This window comes from Glycine max, chromosome 18, assembly GCF_000004515.6.
Source record: "Glycine max cultivar Williams 82 chromosome 18, Glycine_max_v4.0, whole genome shotgun sequence".
Taxonomy (NCBI): Eukaryota; Viridiplantae; Streptophyta; class Magnoliopsida; order Fabales; family Fabaceae; genus Glycine; species Glycine max.
In genome coordinates this window covers 7,299,388-7,324,870 of record NC_038254.2, presented here as the reverse complement: position 1 = coordinate 7,324,870, position 25,483 = coordinate 7,299,388, and the positions used below count along the sequence as shown (strand labels likewise).

At 34.5% G+C, this 25,483-nt stretch overlaps 2 protein-coding genes across 2 annotated transcripts; one reads left to right on the top strand and one right to left on the bottom strand.

Moving 5' to 3' along the window:
• The first annotated feature begins 12,382 nt into the window (after positions 1 to 12,382).
• LOC100813580 (nuclear transcription factor Y subunit B-3) lies at positions 12,383 to 14,579 on the top strand. The gene has a single exon (XM_006602071.4). The coding sequence runs from the start codon at positions 13,526 to 13,528 to the stop codon at positions 14,090 to 14,092; it is 567 nt and encodes a 188-aa protein (XP_006602134.1). The 5' UTR covers positions 12,383 to 13,525; the 3' UTR covers positions 14,093 to 14,579.
• A 2,483-nt stretch (positions 14,580 to 17,062) lies between these two features.
• LOC100813748 (uncharacterized PE-PGRS family protein PE_PGRS46) lies at positions 17,063 to 21,690 on the bottom strand. Its single transcript, XM_003551392.5, has 2 exons — positions 19,256 to 21,690; positions 17,063 to 17,353 (listed from the first exon to the last, which is right to left on the bottom strand). Exon 1 carries the CDS (start codon positions 21,534 to 21,536, stop codon positions 19,446 to 19,448), a length of 2,091 nt encoding a protein of 696 aa, XP_003551440.1. The 5' UTR covers positions 21,537 to 21,690; the 3' UTR covers positions 17,063 to 17,353; positions 19,256 to 19,445.
• Positions 21,691 to 25,483: the final 3,793 nt, after the last annotated feature.

Here is a 25,483-nt window from a genome sequence, read left to right as displayed (position 1 = left end):
TCTCCTTTTTGTGCATGTTGATAACTAGCACCGTTGTTGGTTGGTCAAGTCTTTATCTTTCTAATCTTAATGTATTTTTTCGCTATATTATTTATGTCATAGTTGTGTGTTATCTGGTGTGACAAGATGACTGGTTCATTAGCAGTAGCTGCAATGAAATACACGCACTGCAGGAGTGATGATCCCATTTCTCACGTGTCTTACAAATAGTTCTAATCATTCCATGTCATAAGGTTACAAGAGTGAACCCCGAGTTTGTCCTTCAGCAATGTAAGGTAGGATTAGTCCAATAATTTAAAATTTTCACATTAGTCTTAAAAATTTACATATCTCGGTCATTTCAATCTAAATGCAAGAACCAATGTAGTTCACAATTTGTAAATTTTAGCAACTACAGTGGGACTTTTATATGCTTAAAGGATTAATGTGTCTAGTCAAATTTCTTAGGAATGAATTTGGAAGGTTACTTAAATTTCAATATTATCCCTATATTTTGTAAGTTGGGTTTTTTTCTTTATATCATGCATGGGACATGTCTATGTCATTGTGGTTTGAAAAGGGGTGTTTGTTGAATTAAATGTGACTGTTAGTAGTGAAGATTGAAGAACACACTCAAGGAATAATTTGGTCCGGCTAACCTTAAATTGTTGGAGGGCATTACTTCAAATGTAAGTGGAATAAGTCAAAAAGGTTTCTGGTTAGAAGCCTTCTCCACTAAGACAAGTGGAACACCAAGAAAATCTAATTATAGTGACAAATGCGATTTATATAATGATTTTGATCAAGATGTAAGGTGTCTAGTTGACCAGGTAGGGACATTTAGAGGGAGAATTATTTTACACCCATTTGATTCGTTAAAGATGAGATGGTTGAAAATAAAATATCATTCATACTTTTCCCGTGCAAATCATTTTACTAACATATATGCACAAGAATAAAAGTTAAAATAAAAATCATATTTTGTCAAAAAGAAATTCTCTTTCTGTTTTCAGTGTCTTTCCTGTTTTCGACTAAACACACCCCTAGTTGAAAACACAAGTTGGCCATTTGGCATTTGCCAGCAGAGGATTGCATACAATATTAGTTCGGTTAACTTTTTTAGTTGGTTTCTTCAGGATGAAGCCGTTTAGATTTTACTGAAATTGATTTTAAAATAAGTTAATGTAAAAGAATTGATTTTCGTTTATGGATGACATTTTAAAAGTTAATATAAATATATCTGCTGAGATAAAATAAAGCAAAATTAAAAAAAATACTAAAAATATAAACTTGACAACTCCATGAATAAGAAAAAGGGTTAATGTAAATAGTTAACCGCTTGTCTTTACAGGTATATAAAAAGAGGCAAGAAATACTATAATTAACAAACAAATAGAAGGACAAAAGATGTTTACACCAAACTAGAGTCTAGTTCAATTGATTATTGAAAATTTCTGAAACCTATCTTCCTTTCTTACTAATTAAAAGAAAAATATATGTTTACACGCAATGAGTTTAAAGAATTTTATACGTGGATCTTATTTATATGAGAAGGACTTGGATCCTCTCTAATACTCTTCTTTGAGATCCTTTTCAGTTCTTTTATCTAGAATGTTCTTTTATCTTTTTGCTCTTTGGGTCCTAATTATAAGATTTTTTTTTTAGAAATTACTTGTTACTTTTTATAAGACTATTTTTTAATTTATATGTTTTAATTTTTTTTCCTTCATACACTTACTTAATTATTTTATCTCCAAACATTTATAAAAAATAATTAAACGGATAGAAGAATAAAAAAAATATTTTAAAATAATAGTATAAATAATTGATAAATTTAATATGATTAACTAAACTAATTTTTTTTATTAACGGATATGAATTAGTTGAAAAGTTATTATAAGCATGGACGGATGGAATAATTTTATTAGGCTTTTTTTTTTCTTTGACGGGGCATTATTTGGCTTCCTCTCTTCATTGTTTCTGTATTTCGCCTTTCGTTTTTATATTTTGCTGTGGATGCTGAAGAGGATCTAATTTGATAGGAGAATAAGTGAATTTTCAGTTTTGACATTTTAGAGTAACGAAAAGATATTTACGTGCAACCTATTAATTTTTTATGCATGCCATTATTAGACTTAAAGCTTTGAATATGTGAGGAGAAAAACTTTTCTCTCAGTTGCTTAGTTTTATTTCATTCAAATAACATATATATATACAAATAGGAGAGAGACAGCTTGACAAGCTTTGACAAGACAGTACACACTGCTGTCTTCTTCAACAAGATAAAATAGGGAAATCTACTCTAAAGATACATCTAATAATACCCATAATTATAACACTCCCCCTCAAGCTGGAGCATATAAATTATATGCACCAAGCTTGGAACATATAAACTGAATTCTAGGCCCCCTTAAGGACTTAGTCAAAATATCTGCTGGCTGATCATTGGAATTAATGAATTCAGTGACAATCTCTTTAGACAGTAGCTTCTCCCGAATAAAGTGACAGTCAATCTCTATGTGCTTGGTTCTCTCATGGAAGATTGGATTTGAAGCAATATGCAGAGCAGCCTGATTATCACAATACAACTTCATTTGCATCACTTTGCAGAATTTCAACTCTTCAAGAATTTGTTTGACCCACATAAGTTCACATGTAACTACAGCCATAGATCTATATTCAGCCTCTGCACTAGATCTAGCAACAACAGTTTGCTTCTTACTTTTCCAAGAAATAACATTCCCTCCAATAGAGACACAATATCCGGATGTGGATCTCCTATCCATAGGACAGCCAGCCCAATCTGCATCACAATATCCAGATACTTGTGTATTACCTTTGTCTTCATAAAGTAATCCTTGACCTGGAGCTCTTTTAATGTATCTAAGAATACGCATAACAGCATTCCAATGATCAACACGAGGGTTTTGCATAAATTGGCTCACCACTCCAACAGCAAAGGAAACATCAGGTCTTGTAATGGTGAGATAGATGAGTTTTCCCACAAGTCTTCTATATCTCTCGGGATCAGAATACATTTCACTCTGATCTGCAAGAAGCTTCAGATTCGGATCCATAGGACTATCAACAGGTCTACAATTCTGCATGCCTGTCTCCTCCAAAATGTCAAGGGCGTACTTCCTTTGAGAGATCACAATACCATCTCCTGACTGAGCCACCTCAATACCAAGGAAGTACTTCAAATATCCTAAGTCTTTGGTCTGGAAATGACTAAATAAGTGCTCCTTTAGCTGAATAATCTTAGAAGCATCATTCCCTGTAATCACTATATCATCAACATATACTATCAAGTAAACACATTTTCCAGGGGATGAATGACAATAAAAAACAGAATGATCAGCCTCACTACGTTTCAACCCAAAAAGTTGAACAATATGACTGAATTTACCAAACCAAGCCCGAGGGGATTGCTTCAACCCATAGAGAGATTGACGCAGCTTACAAACAAGACCATACTCCCCCTGAGCAACAAACCCAGGAGGTTGCTCCATATAAATTTCTTCCTCAAGATCACCATGAAGGAAGGCATTTTTAATATCAAGCTGATGGAGAGGCCAATGACGCATGGCAGCCATAGCAAGAAAGAGACGGACAATAGTGATCTTAGCTACCGGAGAGAAGGTGTCACAATAATCAAGGCCATATATCTGAGTATAGCCTTTAGCTACTAATCGAGCCTTAAGTCGATCAATTTCACCATTAGGCCCAACTTTAACTGCGTAGACCCATCTACAACCCACAGCCTTCTTACCAGGAGGAAGAGAAACAAGTTCCCAAGTACCACTATGTTCAAGAGCCTGCATTTCATCAATCATAGCTTGTCTCCATCCAGGATGACTAAGTGCCTCATGAATATTAGAAGGGACAAAATGTGAAGATAGAGAGAAAACAAACGAAGAATATAAAGGAGACAAACGATGATAACTCAAAAAGTTATAGATAGGATGAGGATTACGAGAGGATCTAGTACCTTTTCGGATGGCAATGGGCCAATCTGAATCAGAGGGATGAGAAGTGGCAGGATCCATGGCTTGAGGATTGATTGAAGAAGGAGGAGAATCATGAAAAGAAGCTTCAGGTATTGAAGGACCAACTTGTTGTATCCTGCATTGGTTTGTGAGAAGAGGTGGAGAAGCAACTTCAATTGGATGAGGTGGAGAAGAAGGAACCTCACTGACATCTGGATTTGAGGTATCTAGAGGACATGGAGAGGGAATTGGAAGGACATTCTGGATGGAAGAAGAATGGTCAGTAGATGATGGGTAGAATGGTGTGTCTTCAAAGAAGGTTACATCTGCAGACATGTAGTATCGCCTGGTGGATGGTGAAAAGCATTTGTAACCCTTTTGAAGACGAGAATAACCTAAAAAGACACACTTAATTGCACGGGCAGAAAGTTTGTCTAAACCAGGGGAGAGATTATGAACAAAACAAGTACAACCAAACACTTTAGGTGGAACATGGAATAAATGATCATGAGGGAAAATGATTGAGTGAGGAATTTGATTCTCAAGAGAGGAGGAAGGCATTTTGTTAATTAGGAAACAAGCAGTAAGCACCGCATCCCCCCAATGGTGTGTGGGAACATGAGAGGCTAACATTAGTGATCGTGCGATGTCAAGGAGATGACGATTTTTCCTTTCGGCGATACCATTTTGTTGTGGTGTATGGGGACATGTAGATTGATGTAGAATGCCTTTTGAAGATAACAAAGAGGAGAAATCATGAGAGAAATACTCTTTGGCATTATCACTTCTAAAAACCTGAATTGTTGTTTTAAATTGGTTTTCAATCTCATTGAGGAAGGACATGAAAATAGGCAAAAGTTCAGATCTGTCTTTCATTAAATAAACCCAAGTACATCTAGAAAATTCATCAATAAAAGTTACAAAATATCGAAAACCAAAAGAGGAAACACGACTTGGTCCCCAAATATCAGAATGAATGATAGAGAAGGCTGAATTACATCTTTGAACAGTTTTTGGAAATGAGGACCTAACATGTTTTCCTAGTTGACAAGGTTCACATTCTAAGACTCGAAGATTCTTCAGACTAGGGATCATCATTTTCAGTTTTGGTAGACTTGGGTGACCTAGACGATCATGCAAAAGTTTGGGGTTTGAAGTTGCTGAACAAGAAACAGAAAAGTTGGGCTTCAAGTAGTAAAGTCCTCGTGATTCACGTCCTTCTCCAATCAATCGACCCGTGCCATGTTCCTGGATAACAAAAGAATTAGCGATAAAGGTTACTGAGCAATTTAATGAACGGGTTAACTGACTCAATGAAATTAAATTGTAGGGACATTGAGGAATAAACAAAACTGAATCCAACTTCAATGAGGAAGATAAAGACACATGACCACTCCCTTGAGCTGCAACTTTGGAACCATTAGCCACAGTAACAAGATGAGGAATTTTTGGAAAAGAAATGGATGTAAAAGAAGACTTGTTACCAGAAATATGATCAGAGGCACCTGAATCAAGTATCCAAGGACTGGGACCATCAATAGATTGAGAAATACATGCTGTTGAATAACATGGTACAGAGGAAGATGAAGTCTGGCTGCTGGATTTCTCAGATTTCAGCTTCAAATATTCTTGATATTCTTTATCAGAGAACTTAGACTCTGATTTTTCGGTTTCGGTCTGAGTTACCTGAGCTACTTTGTCAGGGAAGCCATGCAAGGAGTAGCAAGTCTCTTGTGTGTGGCCCATCCTCTTGCAATATGTGCATTGAGGACGTCCACCTCTCCCACCACGGCCTCCTCTACTGTTACGTCCTCCCCCTCTCCCACGAGGTGCAGCCATGGCTGACGTCTCCACTACATCAGCCGGATTTTCTTCTTTCAATGCATGGGGAACACGAAGCAGCCTAGTGATGAGAGAATCCATCGACGGAACCTGATCTCCAGCTAAGACTTGATCACGAACGTGATCAAAGTCTGAATGTAAACTTCTCAAGATGAGAACCATATAGAACTTATCTAGCTTTCTATTCACTTCCTCCAACGATTCAGCCACAAGGAACCTCTTCAATTCTTCCATTGCTGCCCGAGCTTTACCTATGTGTGCAATCATATCGTGGCTGGTTTGTTTGAGAGCTGTGACCTTCATGGTTGCATCAAACAAACTCTGAATATCATTGGCAAAGATTTCCCGGGCCTTTTTCCAAAAGGAGCAGCATGTTTTGAACGATCTGAGAATCTCCAAAACATCTGCCTCAACTGACTGCCATAAGACAGCACAGAGCTGATAATCTAACTTTTCCCACTCAGGTCTTCTATCATCCGGAACTGCCTCAACATCTTTTTCAAGATGGTCATGATGCCCTTGCCCAAGGAACCACAGTTCTACTGAAGCAGACCAGGATAAGTAATTTTTCCAATTGAGCTTTGCTGTTGTGATAGTGGGAGTTCCAGAAAACGAAAGTATTGGGCCAGACGAAGCCATTTTCACTCACAGATCATAGGAAACTAAAGTAGAGAGACAAGGAAGGCACAAGGTCACTCAACGAAGTGCCGAAACCAAAAACTAATGGCTGATATGGACTCAGGAGAGCCCGACGAGACGGCCGGAAGCAAACGCGCGCGTTTCCGGTAAGGCGAGGGCGGCGCGTGGTGGTCACGCGCCGGCGTTTGGCGCGCACGAAGATGGCGCGTGATGGCGCGTGGGGAAGCTCCTGGCCCAGCGGTTAGTTGCGCTGAGTTGCGCTCCTCGAGGCGCACAAAACCCTGTAGTCGCCGGTTGAAACGGCCGGCGGACGGTGGCGGACGGCGGCGCGGACGGCGGCGCGGACGACGGTGGATACGACCCGCTCTGGTACCAACTTAAAGCTTTGAATATGTGAGGAGAAAAACTTTTCCCTCAGTTGCTTAGTTTTATTTCATTCAAATAACATATATATATACAAATAGGAGAGAGACAGTTTGACAAGCTTTGACAAGACAGTACACACTGCTGTCTTCTTCAACAAAATAAAATAGGGAAATCTACTCTAAAGATACATCTAATAATACCCATAATTATAATAATTAGGATTAGGTAAAATAAAATAAAAAACATTATTAGGTGCTCTTGAACTATTATATTTCGATTAGTTTTCACGTGATATATAATTAAGAGTTATTGATTCTTTTTTTAGTAACTTAAAAAATTTCTTCTGTAAAAAAATAACTTAAATTTTTTAAATGTGTCATATAAAAAGATTGATTCATATCATGAATACGTGGGTGGATAAAGATCACCTAATAAATTTTTCTATTCAAGAGTAGTGAGAAAATTTAATTTAAGTGACCTATAACGTCTTAGTTATAAGTTTTGTACTTAATTATCCCACCAAAAATGAATCTTATTTTCCAAAGTGAGTATTATTCAACATATGATTAAGGGTATATTTGAGTGAATATTTATAAAAAAGTAATTTTGACTCAGTGAGTTTGAAGTAAAATTATTTAGAATAAGTTACACTAACATTTTCTAAGATTTTGTCAAACTTTTTTCAATATCTGTCATTTGTTTTACAGTTACACTAATTTTTTTAATTATTTAAAAAATATTACACCAACACTTTTTATACATTATATTAATCCCTTGATTGATTGAAAAATTATGTATAGAAGGTATTGTACATGTTGAAAAAGTAGGAAGATTGTGTGCAATAATAATAAAAAAAACCTTGGGGGATATTTGTAATTTACTGAATTGTTTATATTTTTTAGGAAGAATTATTTATATTTAAAATAGATCCTATAGAGTTATGAAACTTCCTCTATTTTCTCTGTTGTAGTAAGTTATCAGAGTCATATGTTTGATATTACTAAAAAGTTGCTTAAAGAAAACCAAAGAGAGTGATCAATAGAAAAAGAAAAGTGATCCCACATCACATCATCGACAGTAGAAAATTAAAACAATGGTCCATAGTCGGTGACCCACTTAGCAACTCTAATAATGTTTATAGTGGTGATGTTGGCACCATTCAAGTTGCTTATTTGCAAAGTTACAATGCATGTGACCACTTCAGCCTCCAATTTAATCACTTGAAAGCCAGTTATTAATTAATTAATACCCTCTCAACCTCTTTGTGATATTTTCTTCTTCATTGTTTATTCAAGCTGTGTCCACCAATGGTTGATTCAGTTTATCGTACGAGGTTGGTAAGAAGTGCAAAAAAGAGTGCATAAACCTTATAAATCAACTGAAAGGTTGTATTAGAAATCCATATAAAAATATTAATTTCTACGACGGAAAGATATGATTGTGGTATTTTTTAATAATTAAAAAATTTAAATGAACTTTTCAGTAATTGAGGAACCATTTGAATCAATTGGATAATTAAGCCTTCATTCAATCAATGAATTGAAACATCAACCTTCCTATAATGTTATTAGAGATTACATTACATTATTATTGTTATTAACCTGTTATTAATTTGTACTTTCTTATGGTAATAGATATAATGTGTAAGTTTTTCGGCCAATTGGAAAAACAAAATTAAAACCCGTGTAGTTGATCTTAAAAATGTTCCTATATATATGTTCTTACTCGAAAACAAGGAAAGAGCATACAAATGAATATGTTTGCTTCAGAAATTTGTTTGACATAGAATCACGCAACACGGACACAGTAAGAATAGACACAAGAATTGTGAGAAGCAAATTATGATTCTATATTTAATTACTTATTAGCTATTAATTAATCTTATTCAAGTTGATAGTTTTCTTAGTTTGGAGCCTCCGTGTCCACCCAAAAAAATAATAAATGAAAACTAAAAAAGCAAGTTGAGCTCTTTTTCAAAAAGTTCGGCCAAATGTTCAATAGATATGATATATTTTTGTTTTTCTTACGAGAAAACAAATGTTATTTATGCAATATTATTTATAATAGTTTTTACAACACTATTTTCATTTTTTTATTACATTAATTATCTTATTACATATTTTTCTTTCTTTTCTTCTTATTTTTTCTCTTTTTCATGAAACAAATTTTACAAAGTTATTGTAAAAAAAACTCCTTTTGTCAAATGATATGCAAGTTGTTTTGTTTAGAAGTAAAGCACAAGTTCCTGTTATGAAAAGTCCAAAATAGTGAAATGGTCCTACTCTCCTCCCTCTAGCCTCTAGGCCATTAGTTTCACCATCAAGTCTTCTTGTACCTCCAATATTCTCATTCTTGAATAACAAGGGTTAACATGACCCAATCTGTTTCACTAACTTAATTTGATGTCAGGCTTAATTTTGACGGGTTAGGGTTTTACAATTATATCCTATATATATACGTTTAGAAAGTGATTATGAGTTATGTTTCAAGTAATTTTAACCCAATTTGATATCTTATTTTCACTTTGGAAAAAGAATCTTTTGAACATTTGTATATTGAGAATATTTTTTATTTAATTAATAAATAATATTTCATATAACATGATGTTATATTTATAATGATATATTTTTAAATATATATTGTCAAATATACCTTGATTTAAGTTTATATTTCTTTTGTTCTATGATTTGATGATACGTAATATTACGATTGATATTACGTTAAAATATGTGAATTGACTCAATTTTATCTTAATATATTTTGAGTCCTGATAATATTGGTTTCAAGTTCAAATAAATGACTTCATCAAATTTTTAAATCGAGTAATGTTACTACCTATATTACAGTAAAAAAAAACACATGGAACTTTCTTCTGCTCCATTACAGCAAGAAGAAGCATTATTTCCTAAGAGGTGAGAGAGGTAGGAAAGATATATACAAAACATACGATAGTTTCTAGCAAGATAGTGCCACCAAATCTTCTTTCACACTACCTAAATCAATAAGAGTCTTTAATTAGGGACAGATACACACGTGTTCAAGGAAAATTTCGTTGTCTGATTATACATCTGTCTAGAAACAAACTCATTTTTAAAGATTATCAATTTTCTTTAATAGAGGTTATTAGTAAGATTAAATTTCTTATGTATAGACAAACACATCCGTTTCATTTGTTTTAACATCTTGATATAGGCCTTCTTGTATTAGTAAGACTTTTGATTTTATCTAGCTGCAGGGTATGTCCCGTTTATTGGTGTGTCGTTTTAAATTTAATATAATTTACATTTTTTCCAAAAAAAAAAATCAATGACAAGCAAAAAACAACTCACCCGTAGCTGCAATGTGAGTCTTATGATTAGTAATGGACTAATTAATCACCAAAGAACATGCCAAATCCACAGCAAACTCCTCATGCATCGTTATAGTGTAGTATTATCAGTGCCACATTGCCATCCAATTGATTCATAACTAACTAGTTATTGACCCGAGATTGATGTGTGCGCTAGGGATAAATTTTGTTCTAAAAGGAATAATTATCCATGTATAATCAGTTATCAGCTAATTATTTCATATATGAAGAGATTACCATTTATTGGGGATTTGGAACATATTTGTGACATTTGGTAAGATGTGTGAATAAATCATCAATTTCATTCCTAAAATATTACTTTTGTTCTTAAATAATCCATAAACTAAACAAATTATTATATAAGTAATTTCTTAAGTATTGAAAATTATACTTGTTTTTACCTGAATTGTGAAGTGCTCACTAAAATAATCTCTACCGGTAATATAATCTCCTACTCAATATTTGAAATCCCTTCAAACAGTGATATTTACAAAGACATTTTGACAATCAAAATAGTAAGTAAATAATCAGAATTTTAGTAGAATTAGAAGATATTTTTACTTGTAATATATTCGTTTATTTATAATAATAGAATTTGTCATTAGTGAAATAGGTAATTATTGTCTACTAATAACTCAGATGACCAAGTTATATCTTGGCCAATATAGACTACTACTAAGTAGTCTTTCAAATATTAAAAAATAAATCTTTAAAATTAACTCTTGAAAATTAATATATATATATATATATATATATATATATATATATATATATATATATATATATATATATATATATATTAACGTAGATACTAAACTAATGGATATTCATTACTTTAATAACTATTTATATAATTTTATCATTTTAAAGTATTAATAAAATTAATACTTTAGCGACTAAATTGATGTTTTACTCTAAGATATATCATGGAAAAGATGAAGAAAAGTGAGAACAGTAAGGTTGTATCTCAAAGCTTAAACCAAGACATTGGTATCCAGACAAGTCCAATACATCAAATCAACCTCCCTTTTTCTCAAGAACTGCAAATCCTCCATTCAGGAAAGGAGTGGTATTAAGAGAAGCTTCCAAGTCAAAATCAATGCCACCAATGAAGAGGAAAGATTCTGATCAACTAATTGCCCACACTGTTAGGCAAGCAATGAAAGCCTCTCCATTCCCCTTTAAGATATTTTAATTTTAATATTTCATAATAGTTGTGAATGAACTGTGACAAGATAAATTACAAAAGCTTTGTTTTGGTCAGTAAGGTTGTATCTCAAAGCTTAAACCAAGACATTGGTATCCAGACAAGTCCAATACATCAAATCAACCTCCCTTTTTCTCAAGAAATACGTATCATTAAGTTTAAAACCTAACAGGAACCAGTCAACCGTGGTTCTAAGTAAACACTATTTGCAATGACATTCAAATTCTTGTCGTCACTTAGAAAAACCACAGCCACTAACCCGGAAATAAATATCATAACTATGATGAAATATTTTGTCATCAAAGACAAAAACTTTATACAGTAAATCAAAATCTTTTTGCTATTATATTAAAAAGAATTCATGCAAGTGGGGTTTATGTCACATGTGAGTATTAACTTTTTTCTCCCCAACAAATTTACTCTCGCTTAATATATTCTTATTGGTTTTATGTATATTAGTTTTGATTTAAAATTTTCAAGTTCAATAAAAAAAATTCAGCAATGTTGTGGTAGAGGTTTCACCAGAAGTATTACAAATGATTTTTTTTAACCACTCAAGGTTTATTAGTTTAAAGGAAAAAATCATTTTAAAATATAAATTTGACGAAAACCATTTCATATTATTTAGCATTTTTTTTCATTAAATTTTTACTGATAGTTCATTTGATTTAATTTAAGTATTAAAACACCAATTTTAAAAATTAACAGACCAAATTAAAAAAAATTAATAATAGAGACTAAAATAAATAAATAAACAAAAGGATAAAAAAGCAATTTAGTCTTTTTTTTAGGGAACAGTCTATCTTTTTTTAACAATAGTATGTTAACTACTCTTATTTTCAAAAATTTAAATAAAATAATTCAAACTCCAATTATGCATCTTAATTTTATATTTTTTCAATATTAATTAACCATTTAATATTGATTTATATATTTATTATAATTATGAATAATAAATAATAAATTTGAACAAAAATTCAAAATTTAATTAAAATTCCAGGCATCTTTGTTTTCATTTAACATAAATAATAAAATATTTCTTTGAACATTTCTTAAAAAGTATGAACATAAATTTAAATTATTATTTTATATTTAATGTATTTACATTAATTTATTTGTCTTACATACACTTGTAATGTTCTCCTTATATTTATTAAACTATAATATAGTATATATAAAGAAAAGATTTTGAAATTTGAATAAAATAAGAGTGTCCAAGTCAGAGGCGAGCACGTGCCAGATACCAAAGCAACGGTCCAGATCATGGAGCACTCACCAAATCCAAGGGCTCCTATTTGTCCGTGCAAACTCACACTTATCGACTAACAACGGTCCACAAAGCGCCACGTGTTCTCAAGATAAAGCGTTATTAACCCTTCTGATCCAACGGATCCTGCTCATTACCTCCCAAACAAACCCTTCCGTTCCGTTTCACCTTTCCTCTTCCCGCCGGAGCCGCCGTCACCCGCCGCCGGCAATCGTATCAGACCCTCCCAATACACCGTCTCCGACTTCCACGCAGAATTGCACGATTCATTGATTTCAATTTTCAAGTCTTGAGGATTTCGTTTCAACAGCGCTTCAATTTGACGCAGAAAAACTGAGTCAAACCAATTCTCCCAGAGTTCGTGACTTGGATTCTCAATTTATCGTTCATTCCGAATAGAATTTGAAACTCCGAAGAAAACTGCACCGAACACTGAATCTCAGTTACCGAGGAGCTTCTTCTACGAACCGTGCTTAATTCCACACAGAAACACCGAGTCAAACTGGTTCGTGCTGTGTTCGTGGTTCAGATTCTCAATCGAAATTTGAAATTCAGAAGAAAACCGCACCGAACACAGAATTTCAGAATCTGAACAAGTTTCTTCCGTTAACAGCACTTCAACTTCACGTGGAACAAGAATCAAACCGTTTCGTGGTTCGGATTCTCAATTCCTCGTCCATTCGCAATCGATTTTCAAATTCCGAAGAAAACCGCTCCGAACACTGAATTTCAGACTCTGAACAGCGAACAGTACTTCAAGTTCACGTGGAACGAGTCAAAGCGATTCCAATCAATTTCGCGAACTCCTCCACGGTGAACTCCGATATTTTCCTGCACTGACTTAGTGATTCGTTTCATATTTCTCAGCTTCGATTATCCGTTTGTCGATGGCGGACTCGGACAACGACTCCGGCGGCGCGCACAACGCCGGGAAGGGGAGCGAGATGTCGCCGCGGGAGCAGGACCGGTTCCTGCCGATCGCGAACGTGAGCCGCATCATGAAGAAGGCGCTGCCGGCGAACGCGAAGATCTCGAAGGACGCGAAGGAGACGGTGCAGGAGTGCGTGTCGGAGTTCATCAGCTTCATCACCGGCGAGGCCTCCGACAAGTGCCAGCGGGAGAAGCGCAAGACGATCAACGGCGACGACCTGCTCTGGGCGATGACCACTCTCGGCTTCGAGGACTACGTCGAGCCTCTCAAGGGCTACCTCCAGCGCTTCCGAGAAATGGAAGGAGAGAAGACAGTGGCGGCGCGTGACAAGGACGCGCCTCCTCCTACCAATGCTACCAACAGTGCCTACGAGAGTCCTAGTTATGCTGCTGCTCCTGGTGGAATCATGATGCATCAGGGACACGTGTACGGTTCTGCCGGCTTCCATCAAGTGGCTGGTGGTGCTATAAAGGGTGGGCCTGTTTATCCCGGGCCTGGATCCAATGCCGGTAGGCCCAGGTAGATGGGCCTATGTTATTATTATTATTATTATTCTTATTCGTAAGTTAAAAGAAATGTGAGATTCAAAGTGGTGATTAAGTGAATTAGTAACAAAAAAGTGCGACTCAGTTGATTAAAAATATATATAAATTATTATAAGTCTTTTAATATGTTTTTGATTCTCACACATAAAAAAAATTAGAGTCAACTAGTAATAATTTTGAGAGAGTTGGTTTGTATTCTTATGATGATGATGGTGATATTATTATCATTGGTGGATTGATTGGTGATATGTATAGTATGACACACTTCTAAGTTCTAAGGCCAACAATCTGTAACTGATTTGACTGTTGTATCATAGAAATAGTGTTTCCTAGTATTGTACCTCTTTTGCTTATTGGTTAACTCTGTACCCAAATGGTCAAGTTTTCCTTTTTCCTTATTGGTTATGTACTTTAAATTCAACTCTTTTAGGGCTATGATAAAAAAGGAAGCGGTGCTATGATTCATACATTGGTGTTTGTTTGTTCATTAATAGGAAAATAACAGCAACCTTCCTTTCTTTTTTCATATAATGTTTTGGTTTTCTGTCAAAACGTTGGTAAACCATGAAAAATTGCGACGGTTGTGTCATGAGATTTAATGTTACTTCTTCTATTTATGTTGTGTAGTAAACATATATGGTGGAAAGATCTAGCTAAGATTGAGCATAAGGAAATATTGATCGCCACGCGAATGGTATGAGAGAATATTTTGGGAGACCAGAAAGAAACACGGATGAGGGTTGCTACTACTTTTTTATCTTCTAAATAATTTAAAGCTTTACTCTTCTTGGCACTAGCATGTGAAACTATAGATTGGTTGCTTCTTGTTCCTTTGCCCTTTCTAAGTGTATCTGGTTCAACAATAATTTTATACATTATCCGGACGTAAGAATAAAGTCAGTTTTTGATCGTAAGAAACCTAACGCCACAGCCTTTCGTATCGGAATTTATTCCTTTACATTGAACAAGTGTATAAAATAATAACAAAAAATAACATTGCATCTACCATTGATTTTAAATTATAAGATCCTTTAATATAAACTGACGGTAAAATATAGTTTTATTTTATCACTTTGCATACCAAGTCTATCGGTTCTTATATATATAATACGGCAATATACAAACTCATCGGAACTTAATTAAACACATAAAGAAAGAGTATGCAAGAACTAGTAACGATATGAAGCAAATTGCTATGTATAGAGGTTAGGCATCACAACTAATTGAATAGGCAGATCACTGATGCATGAAATGTATACCTACCTAGTTTTAAAGTTCGGAATTGTGTGTAGGTGTTACATTATTACCTATATACCCTTTCTTCTGTATCTAAGTCGGTTCTAGATACAAAAGTTGGTATGTATCTACACAGAACATACTTTGTTCTTAAAGTTTAAACTCTTCCATTATAAGAGTAGATCGGGTGTCACAAAATAAAATGTGGTGAAAACCAAAACAAGTATAACTCAGTCAACTTGCATAGGAAACGTTCAATCTCGAGATCGAACATCGGAAAGGGAAACAGAATAATTATACAAGGACCGAAAACCCAATCCTGAAGAATATATACCAGTAAACATATCGACCGAAAATAAATCAATTGATCAAATCAAATCATCCTAGATTACCACTATTACTTCCATGGGCAACAATAAAATAGAAGGCTGCTGATGGAATTGAATAAGCAATCTCCTTCAAAGTAGTCAAAGGCTCTCTTAAAGCTAAAACCTAAACATAGTAATAAAATAAAGAAAACTAACACTTAGGTGACAATTTGTATTCACTACTCAAAATCAAAAAATGACACATTTCCCTAAAAAATCATATGAAGAAAACACAAACTATCATACAAGAGGCATAAACAGAGCAGATGGTATGACAATTAGAGGCATAAACTGACCATTTTTAAATGGTTACTAGCACATTCAAATAAGAATCAATTTATATATATATATTAAGAATCAATTTATATTTTGGAAATAAAATAGGATAGGAGAAAAAATAACACATAAAATAATTTTTTTTTCTATAAACTAAGAGTTGGAAGATGGACAAAAAGAAAACATCTAGTCTCAATTTTAACAAAATAAAAGATTGTTTATATGTCTTCTAGTAAGCATATAACAAACCCTAGGAAACAGATGTCTCTCAGAAACAATAGACAACATTTGAACATGACCGGCTCTCCCATACATAAAAGGATTATTCCCCAGAACATCATTTAATTTCAGCAGTTTCTGGAACAAGTTTAATACATACTTTTGGAAGTAAAATGAGCTATGGAAAAAGTAGTCAATATATCTAACAAGAGTGCTTGCAACACACTCTTCTCAACACTCTTACAGGTCAATTTATTAAAATCTACAAAAATCAAAAATGAAATTCATTAAATAAGAAATGAGACCCACACAATTTTAAAATTTTCAGCAAATTTCAATCAATAGTAAAAAGTAAGAAAATTGTGTTCGAGAAGCTATCATTTCACTTTATATAATATATGAAATTTTTATAATCAACATTATATCTTTGAAAAGTGAAAAACCTAAGCATCTTCCTCTCTATTAAAAGCATTCAAAAAACAGAGACAACAGAAATCAATGCAATATGGCCCTCCAATTCTCAACAGTTGGATTCCATTAGACTAGATATAAAAAAGACAAGATCATAAAACAAAACTGGAGCTGGATTCGACCTTTATCAGCGAAGTTAATATCAATATATACATGAAAACCATGTACAATTCTCCAGCTTTGAATGATTACAGTGGTCAAATGGTTAGCTCTCTACATCATACACAATATTTGCATGCTACACCGCTGCTATGCTAACAAAATGTGAGGGAGAAAACAACAAAGAAGTGGGGAAAAATGATACAACAGCCAGCCAAAAGGTGGGGAAAAAAGATACAACAGCCACCCAATAAGAAACGGCACATTATCAGCATCCTCTGCTAAATCCTAGTACATATTTCAAACAATAAGTTCTAAACAATCTGCCACATTTCAGACTTCAGCAAGTTAAACCCATTACATCAGCATTGATGGTTTAATTAATCGTGTGCTAATAACTGAAACATAAATTCAAATCAAAAGCTAATACTTCATAGCAAAAGTTCCACTTCTCAATGTATGAATGTAAGAAAAGGATTGTCATGACTTGAATCTCCAACATTGAAGACGCTTGATCCCCATCATAACCCAGAGTTTGAATGAACAGTTTCCTTTCTCAAAACAATTGTCCTACACCAAACAGAAAACCCATAACAATGATAATTGTTCAATTCAGAAAGCATTAACAGAAAGAAGAAAAAGCAGGTATAATTCATATAAAATGGCAAAACAATACTTCCTCAATTCCGTTAAACAGGCACACAGAATTTTAGTTGATTTATAGGAGTGAGAATAAAATATATAGACCCGAGAAGCAAACATGACATTTTTAATCTTTGGAAAACTTCGATCTTAGAAATGCATATAACTTCAAAAATTATTAGAAATTTTGATGTTCAAATATCTAAAAAAAATTTGCCTTGAAAGGAGGAAATGATGCATGATACATTATAAGACAATTGTGCTAACTTATTGTTGGGGATCTTTTCTTGTTAGGAACTGGGCATTTTACCTAATCTTTAGTAAATAATTTGTTCCAGCAATACAATTAAGCAGGCTAAGAATCTAGTAAATAACCCCAACTATATAGAGGTTAGTGCTTTGTCTTTTAAATCATCTAAAAGAATATAATTGAAAGTCACCCTACTTTCTTTTTCCTATATCTCAAACAAATATCTCGACAGGTGTTAAAAAATGTAGTCTAAGAAAGAAGTTAAGCAGTGTTCTGGGTAATTTAAAATTTTCATGGGAAAATCTAGATTGGGGAATTCAGCAAATCCAGAAAGTCATACAGACCATTTGATGCTTCAATGTTTACATATTATATGCTCATCCCAATATCATAATTTATTCCTCTAGAAACATTTAGCCACAATATATGGATTCACATGTAAAGACATCCATTTCAGAATATAGAGCTTTGATATACAGCAATTCAAGTGTATATATACCACTAAATAGAACATAATCTTTATACAATTATACTACCAACAAAAGGGAAGGGTACTGAACAGCCTGGGAAACTAGTTACTACTATGCAATTTAAGAAGCTACACAGCTGACTCCAGATCATAAACTCGTTTAGTTTACTTTACATAATTAGCCCAACAAAATAAAATAAGAAATGAATAATCATGACTGTAAAGTGTTTAGCAGACAACATATAGATTTCCATTTCATCCAGAATCCATAGTCAAACAGCCACCTGGTCCAAATGCAAAGAGGTACGAAAGCTATACAGCCTCATACTGGGGATCACAGGAAAAAAAGATCCAAATACATTTGGTGGAACTCATGCAGAATTTTAAGCAAGGATGATTACTAGAATAAAGAGGTGCGCACATGAACAAAAGAAATACTACATTGAAACATTAACTAGACAATGGAAGAAAGAAAATTCTAAATTCAAAAATAATAATAATTTATTTAGATAGATAAAGAGTTAAAGACATTAATATTATATAATGGGAAAATACAAAAGTAGATAAGAAGTTCTCAAAAAAAAAACCACAAAGCAGAAGGAAAAGAAAAAGAAAAATCCTCACATAGAAGACCACAAAACAAATAAGGGGGGAAGGGAAAACAAAAGGACTCCCAAACCCCCTATGAAACACCCACAACAAAAGCAAAACACTGATACCAAAAATAATATCTTAATAATATTTAAAACTAACAGTTTCTTATTGAACATTAAGAGTCATCTTGATAGGCTTTTCATTTGTTGGCTATAGTTTAGTCCCAGCCATCTAGGATGCCTGAGCTTATACTTCTAGGCTCAGTTTTGACAAAAAATATGTAGTGCAAATATTACAAGGCTTGATCTCAATCATGCCAATTCATCTGTTGGTCTGCAGAAATCTACTAGCTAAAAACTCTAAAAAGTCAAATAGTAGTGTTCTCTAGATTGTTGTTATGTCATCTATGGTTAAAACAATCTCAGCTCACAACTGGTTCTAAAACAGGAAGTAAGCTCATATCACAAATTGAGATCTAATAACACTAGCAGGCTCAGAATTGAAGTCGTAAACTAACCTTTCTCAGAGAAGAAAGAAACCACGCTCCTAACAAGAAGAAAACAGAACAAGTGATTGAAATAAAACAGCTGCTCAACAACATCTGGGCCCCAGACAATCAAAGCAAATGACAAATCCTGACTCTTTGGTCATGGTATTTTCCTTCCTCAACAGAAAGAATTCAGAGCAATAACAGGCAGCATACATAGTTATTCAGAAGTAAGACGCCGCCTCTTCCCATAATCAGCATCTCTTGGTCTAGAATGGTGTTCCTCCTCTTGCGATAATCGTGACTTGCTGTGAGTCCTTGATGACCGTCCCCTCTCCCACTCATCATCGTGCTCTGCTTCCCGGTCTCTGAACCTATGATGATCTGCATACCCATCCCTATCTTCTCTGTGCCTGTCACGCTCACGGAGATCCTTTTCACGGTCACGATCACGATCACGGTCTCGAGATCGTTCACGGTCACGGGATCGTTCTCTGCCCGTTTCTCTATCATCACGATGCCTTCTTTCAGACCATTCATGATCATGACCCATATCTTTTTCTCTAGATGCATCTCTCTCATATCCTTGATCTCTATCATCTCTGTACCTTCTCTCAGAAGAACCAGACCAGTCCCTTTCCGAACCTCTATCTTTTTCCCTCATAGGCCACCCAGCTCTATCATGACTCACCTCACCATACTGTTGGTCTGAAGCAGCTTCCTCCCCATAACTGGACTCTCCAGCCTTCCCACCACCGGGCTCTTCACCACCCCATCCACCCATATTTGGATCCGACCACATTCCCATATTAGGACCATCCATGACTGATCCGGGCATCATCCCCATACCATTAACAGGCATCCCTCTTCCAAAAAAGGCTGGATTAACATGAGGTGCCACTCCAGGCAAACCAACACCTCCAACACCAGGGAATGAAGGCAAAATACCCGAAAACGGAGGCGCCGGAGCACCAGGAAAGCCTCCATAGCCACCCATTCTGCCCATGGGACCACCAAATGCAGGATCAAAACCCTGATTCATCATTGACTGAGGATGCAACATTGGAGGGGTACCACCCATACCCTGTCCAAATCCATTTCCACCATGGCCCATTATACCTCTACCACCCATCCCACCACCCCTGTTCCTCATTGGATTAACAGGCCCTCTATTCCCCATACCAGGATTGTTTCCTCTCCCCCAGTTACCTCCTCCTCTTCCATAACCTCTATTCCCCTCTCCACCTTGGTAATTACCACCCGTTGAAATATTACTCCCACCAGGTTTAGCCCCTGCGTCAGCAGGCCCCCTCCTTCCCTGAGGAACAGCAGATTGGTTCATCTGCTGATTTCTGTTTATCTGAGCCTCCCCCATTTTCTTAACGGTAAAAGGTGAAGCAAATGCAACGACACACGGCCTCCCATTAAAAACATGCCCATTCATCCCTTCCTTGCAAGCAGTTGCAGCAGAAGGATCAAAAAACTCAACCTGGCAATACCCCTTTGATTTCCCACTCGCCTTCTCATCGAAAAACTTCACCTCCTTCACAGGCCCATACCTACTAAGCTCGGTTTCAAGCTCGGCATCAGTAGTCCACCAATGCAAATCACCCACAAACAATATAGTACCACCAGAACCGGCAGCACCACCACCACCACCAGCACCTCCAACTCCTCCAGTATTAACACTAGTAACAGCACTCACACTGTTTCCAACACCATTTCCACCAACCCTATTAACATTCCCTCCTCCTCCACCACCACCAACACCACCTTGACCTTGTCTCACCAAACCCTCATTTCCCACAATCCCAACAACCCCACCATGAGGTTGCTGTCCAATCCCCTGCATTGCAGCACCATCATTCCCACCCTGATCCTCAATTTCACTCAAATTTCCAGATTGGTTCCCTAATTCAATCCTAATCCCACCTTTGGCACCCACCTCGTTCCCTCTATACCCTTGATTCTGAAACCCATCAACCCTCCCCGAAACCCTAGATTCCACAACCCCGCTTCCTCCACCGCCACCGACACCCGGAATCGAAACCCCGGCGGCATCCGGAACCGGCGGCGGCGGCGGAGGCTTCTTTTCTTCGACCTCGTCGTTTCGGAACCCCGAATCGTCGTTCTTGCGCAACGATTGAAGGAACCCTTCGCCGACGTTGACGTCGTTGTAAAGGTCCTCGTAATCGTCGTCTTCTTCCTCGCCCAAGAAACCCTCGTCGGCGACGGCGGATATAGCTTCGTTACGGTGGAACTGATCCATGGGATCGCCGCTCTCACCGTACCCTCCCTCGCCTTCGTCCATTTTTTGGGTCTTTTTCCTTTTGCTTCTTCAAATTAGGGTTTGCAGTGAAGAGCGATACAAAAAATGGAGTACAAGCATGTGGAAATGAAAACGCAGCGTAGAGAAGAGAGAGAATATGCGATTTGTTTAGGAACTAATGTAATCAAATCTAATAGTCACAAGCTAGATAATGCGGTATCTTTTCATATACACTTGCCAAGAGCAAATCTTCCATAGGCCTTGGGCAAAGACACCCAAACACATCATACTCACCAACCAATGGTAAAATGACATCATTTTTCATCATGATAACTTATGGTAAAAAAAAAACACATGTAGGATATGAAATAATGGTAATTCCATATTTGCATATTACATGTGTTAACGATTTTTCTCCAATAAAAAGTTAACGATAATTACGACATCTTGTAACGATTGTGAACTTATCTATTTAATATTAAGCATGCGGAGAAGGATTGCCACTATTATCTCATCAAGTTAAAAGTAGAAGCTCTAATTCGTCAACATTATCACCATTATCATGAGGTTGATCTTCTCGTGACAATAAAAAAACCTACTAGCTAACTAACAAATGAAGTACATGGCGATGAAAATGATGGTGCTAAGGAAGAAAGTATGTTACAAAGATGACAACGAATGAAAGCGTTGTCATTTGCAAATTAAAGAACCACTACTCTACTCCATGGAAGTTTTGTGTGTTCCTTGGTAGCTAAGAATATCCTCATTGGAGCTTTTTTTCCAATATAATGCAAGGTTGAATTTTTTTTTAAGCATTGTAAATTTCATCCATAAATCTACGATTCTTGCACTTTATCCTTAAAATGTTGACAATTGAAGCATTTTTGTGTCATTGTCGTTCAAATACATTGAGAAATCAATGGATTCACATGACTTTGAGGGTGGAACTTGAAAATGATCGTTGGAAATGACATATCTTAGTATGACTTTCACACTAGCCAATCATGGCCAAAAATTCTACATATGTAGGTACTACCAAATAAGTTGTTTTATTCATGCTCATACATTGGTTTAAGTTTAACTAATTCAACTCCGACTTCCATTGATAACATGTTCATGATGTAGTTAGATGCAACTTCTTTTAGTGGTATTTAGATGAAGTAGGTGATGAAAAAGGGATCTTCTAATTAGACAAAGAAGAAGTATGGTTGTACTTTAAAGTTCCTTAGGCAACATAAAATGGAATAAGTTCTTTGTGATTAGTTGTTGTCTTTTTGCTTGTGATGAATGTAATTGTCACATTGCTATGATTATTAGGCGAAATTGGCCATGCAAGTGTTTTGTATTTAATGTATCAATGAATTGAAAAAAAATTAAAACTAAATCTCATGATCAATAAAAGAAATCTTAAATAGGTACATTGATCCAAAAGCATATAGTCTTCCATGGAGATTTCACACAATTATCAAAAGAAGGAAATAAAAAGAAAATAAGTAGTCATGTCTCTATGATCCTAAAAGAGATGTTTAAATAAAGTATAATAAGGGTTAACTAAATCCTAGACCAAAAATATGGGTCCATAATTAGCCTAATTACAAATTGATTCCACAAAATTTAGCTAAGTTGCAAAGTAAAATGCATCTACTACTATCCATGATTTATTAACCCTTTTAGATGGCCAAATTGGCTTTTGGTATCTTTATAAACGTCATAGATATATTTGTCCTTGAAATTTTGACAAGGACGAGTAGGCTCTCAAGGTCAATTTTAAGGTTGACATTTCATTCCATGATTCTACATTCTACTCGGCTATCATTTTCTTTAATTGATTTTTTCCTTCTAATTTTTAGTGCTTTAATTCGTTCAAAAGTTTTAGATTATCATTCTTCTTTTCACTTTAGATTTTACATTTATTAAGTACAATATTTTGGTATTTGTTTCATTAATAGTATTAGAAATTTTATAATTCCTAATTAATTAATTAGTGTGAGCTACATATTATATTTATCATTTATATTAGTTATTTACATTTATGGGCTCAATAAAAGTGATCTAATTTGGTGAGCCTATTAGACTATCATCAGAAATTAATATGGACTTGATAAGTGAAAACCAGTTTGGCTCGTTAGGGAATAATTGAAATTCTAACAGGTTAAACGGTGATTTGGTTGAAGAAGAACACAAAACCAATAGTTCCTCATATTCATCAATTCCGCTGCTTATCATGGATCCAAGTAATTTTTGACAACCCCTCTTGATAATCTAATGTAATGTGTTTCCGATGATTATTAGTATTTTATTAAGATCCCTAAAATCTCAACAAGTGATATCAAAGCCTTCATTATTGTTAGATTATTGAGAATTAAAGTTATTTGGTTTGTGTCATACCTGTATTATTTTGTTACATGAATCCTAATTTTATTTTGAGATTTTAGCTTTGCAATTATAATTATGATTGTAAGTTTGGAATATTTTTTTCTTTTCGATCACGATATAATAATCATCATATACACGTTCATGTTTTGCGTTCGGATTCAATGAGAAAAACTATTTTTTTTCTTGCTCCGGAATAGTCATCCTTTTTTGTTTCTTGTTCACATGTTTGTTTTTTTTTTTTTTCATATGGTTGTTGGTTTTGTTTCCTTATGCATGCCATGAATCCATGCCATGACATGATATACATGTGATACATAATCTTTGGCTTTATTATATCATCATAAGAAAACCCATGTTGCGTATCATTAAATGCAATTTGGCTTTTGTATTTTATTTTTGTTTTCCTTGTTTTTATTTGTCAATTATGTGTATTAATTAGTGATTCCCATTATATTTTGGTGTAAATTCAGAAATTACAAACTCTCAAAATTATTTCTCTTTTTTATGTCTGGTAATTTTGATTGAGTTGATTGAAACAATATATATTGTCAAAGCAATCTCTATTGCATAAATTAATTTAATTAAAATTGCATAGGTATTAGTATAAAATTATTTATACGAATTGTGCTCAGCCCAAAGGAAGACACAATTTGGCTAAATAATTTTGTACCTATGATGATAAATGTGTGATAATTATAAGGTATTTTCATGTGAATTATAGTCGGTCCAAAGAAAGACTATGATTTAATAGAATTTATTGTTAATATTTGATCATTGCATTGAGAGTATTAATTCCAAATTAATTTCTCTATCCAAAGACTATGAATTAATGTTGTGCTGGGTATCTTGTGATGGGTTTGTTATGTGAACTATTTTGCACATGTCTTGTTATATATATATATATATATATATATATATATATATATATATATATATATATATATATATATATATATATATATATATATATATATATATATATATATATATATATATATATATGTGTTACAAATAAATTTATATATATATATATATATATATATTTAGATATATATATATATATATATATATATATATATATATATATATATATATATATATATATATATATATATATATATATATATATATATATATATATATATATATATAACTTATTGGCTTATTTGTGAACATGTAATTATTTTTATTATTATTATTCAATTTCTATTGCTAGTTCTGCAAATGTATCTACTCAAGTGAACAATATCTCTATGCTAAATGGGACAAATTTTAAGGTCTAGAAGGAATTCGTAGAAATTATTCTTGGCGGTATGGATTTGGATTTGGCACTTAGAATGGAACGACCCACTTCCACTCCGAAAGCCTCCAATGAGGTAAAAATTGAGAAATGAGATTGTTCCAATCGAATGTGCATTATGATCATGAAGCGCTTTATTCCAGAAGCGTTTCAGGGCTCTATTTCTGAGGGTGAAAATGCAAAGAAATTTATTGATGAAATTGAACCGTACTCTACCAAAAATGAGAAGGCGGAGACGAGTAACTTTTTGGCTAAACTCATCTCCATTAAGTATAAGGGAAAAAGTAATACAAGGGAGTACATAAGGAAATTT

Excerpts from the sequence above, each read along its gene's own strand:
- LOC100813748 (XM_003551392.5), bottom strand. The coding sequence starts at position 21,536 with ATGGACGAAGGCGAGGGAGGGTACGGTGAGAGCGGCGATCCCATGGAT.
- LOC100813580 (XM_006602071.4), top strand. The coding sequence starts at position 13,526 with ATGGCGGACTCGGACAACGACTCCGGCGGCGCGCACAACGCCGGGAAG.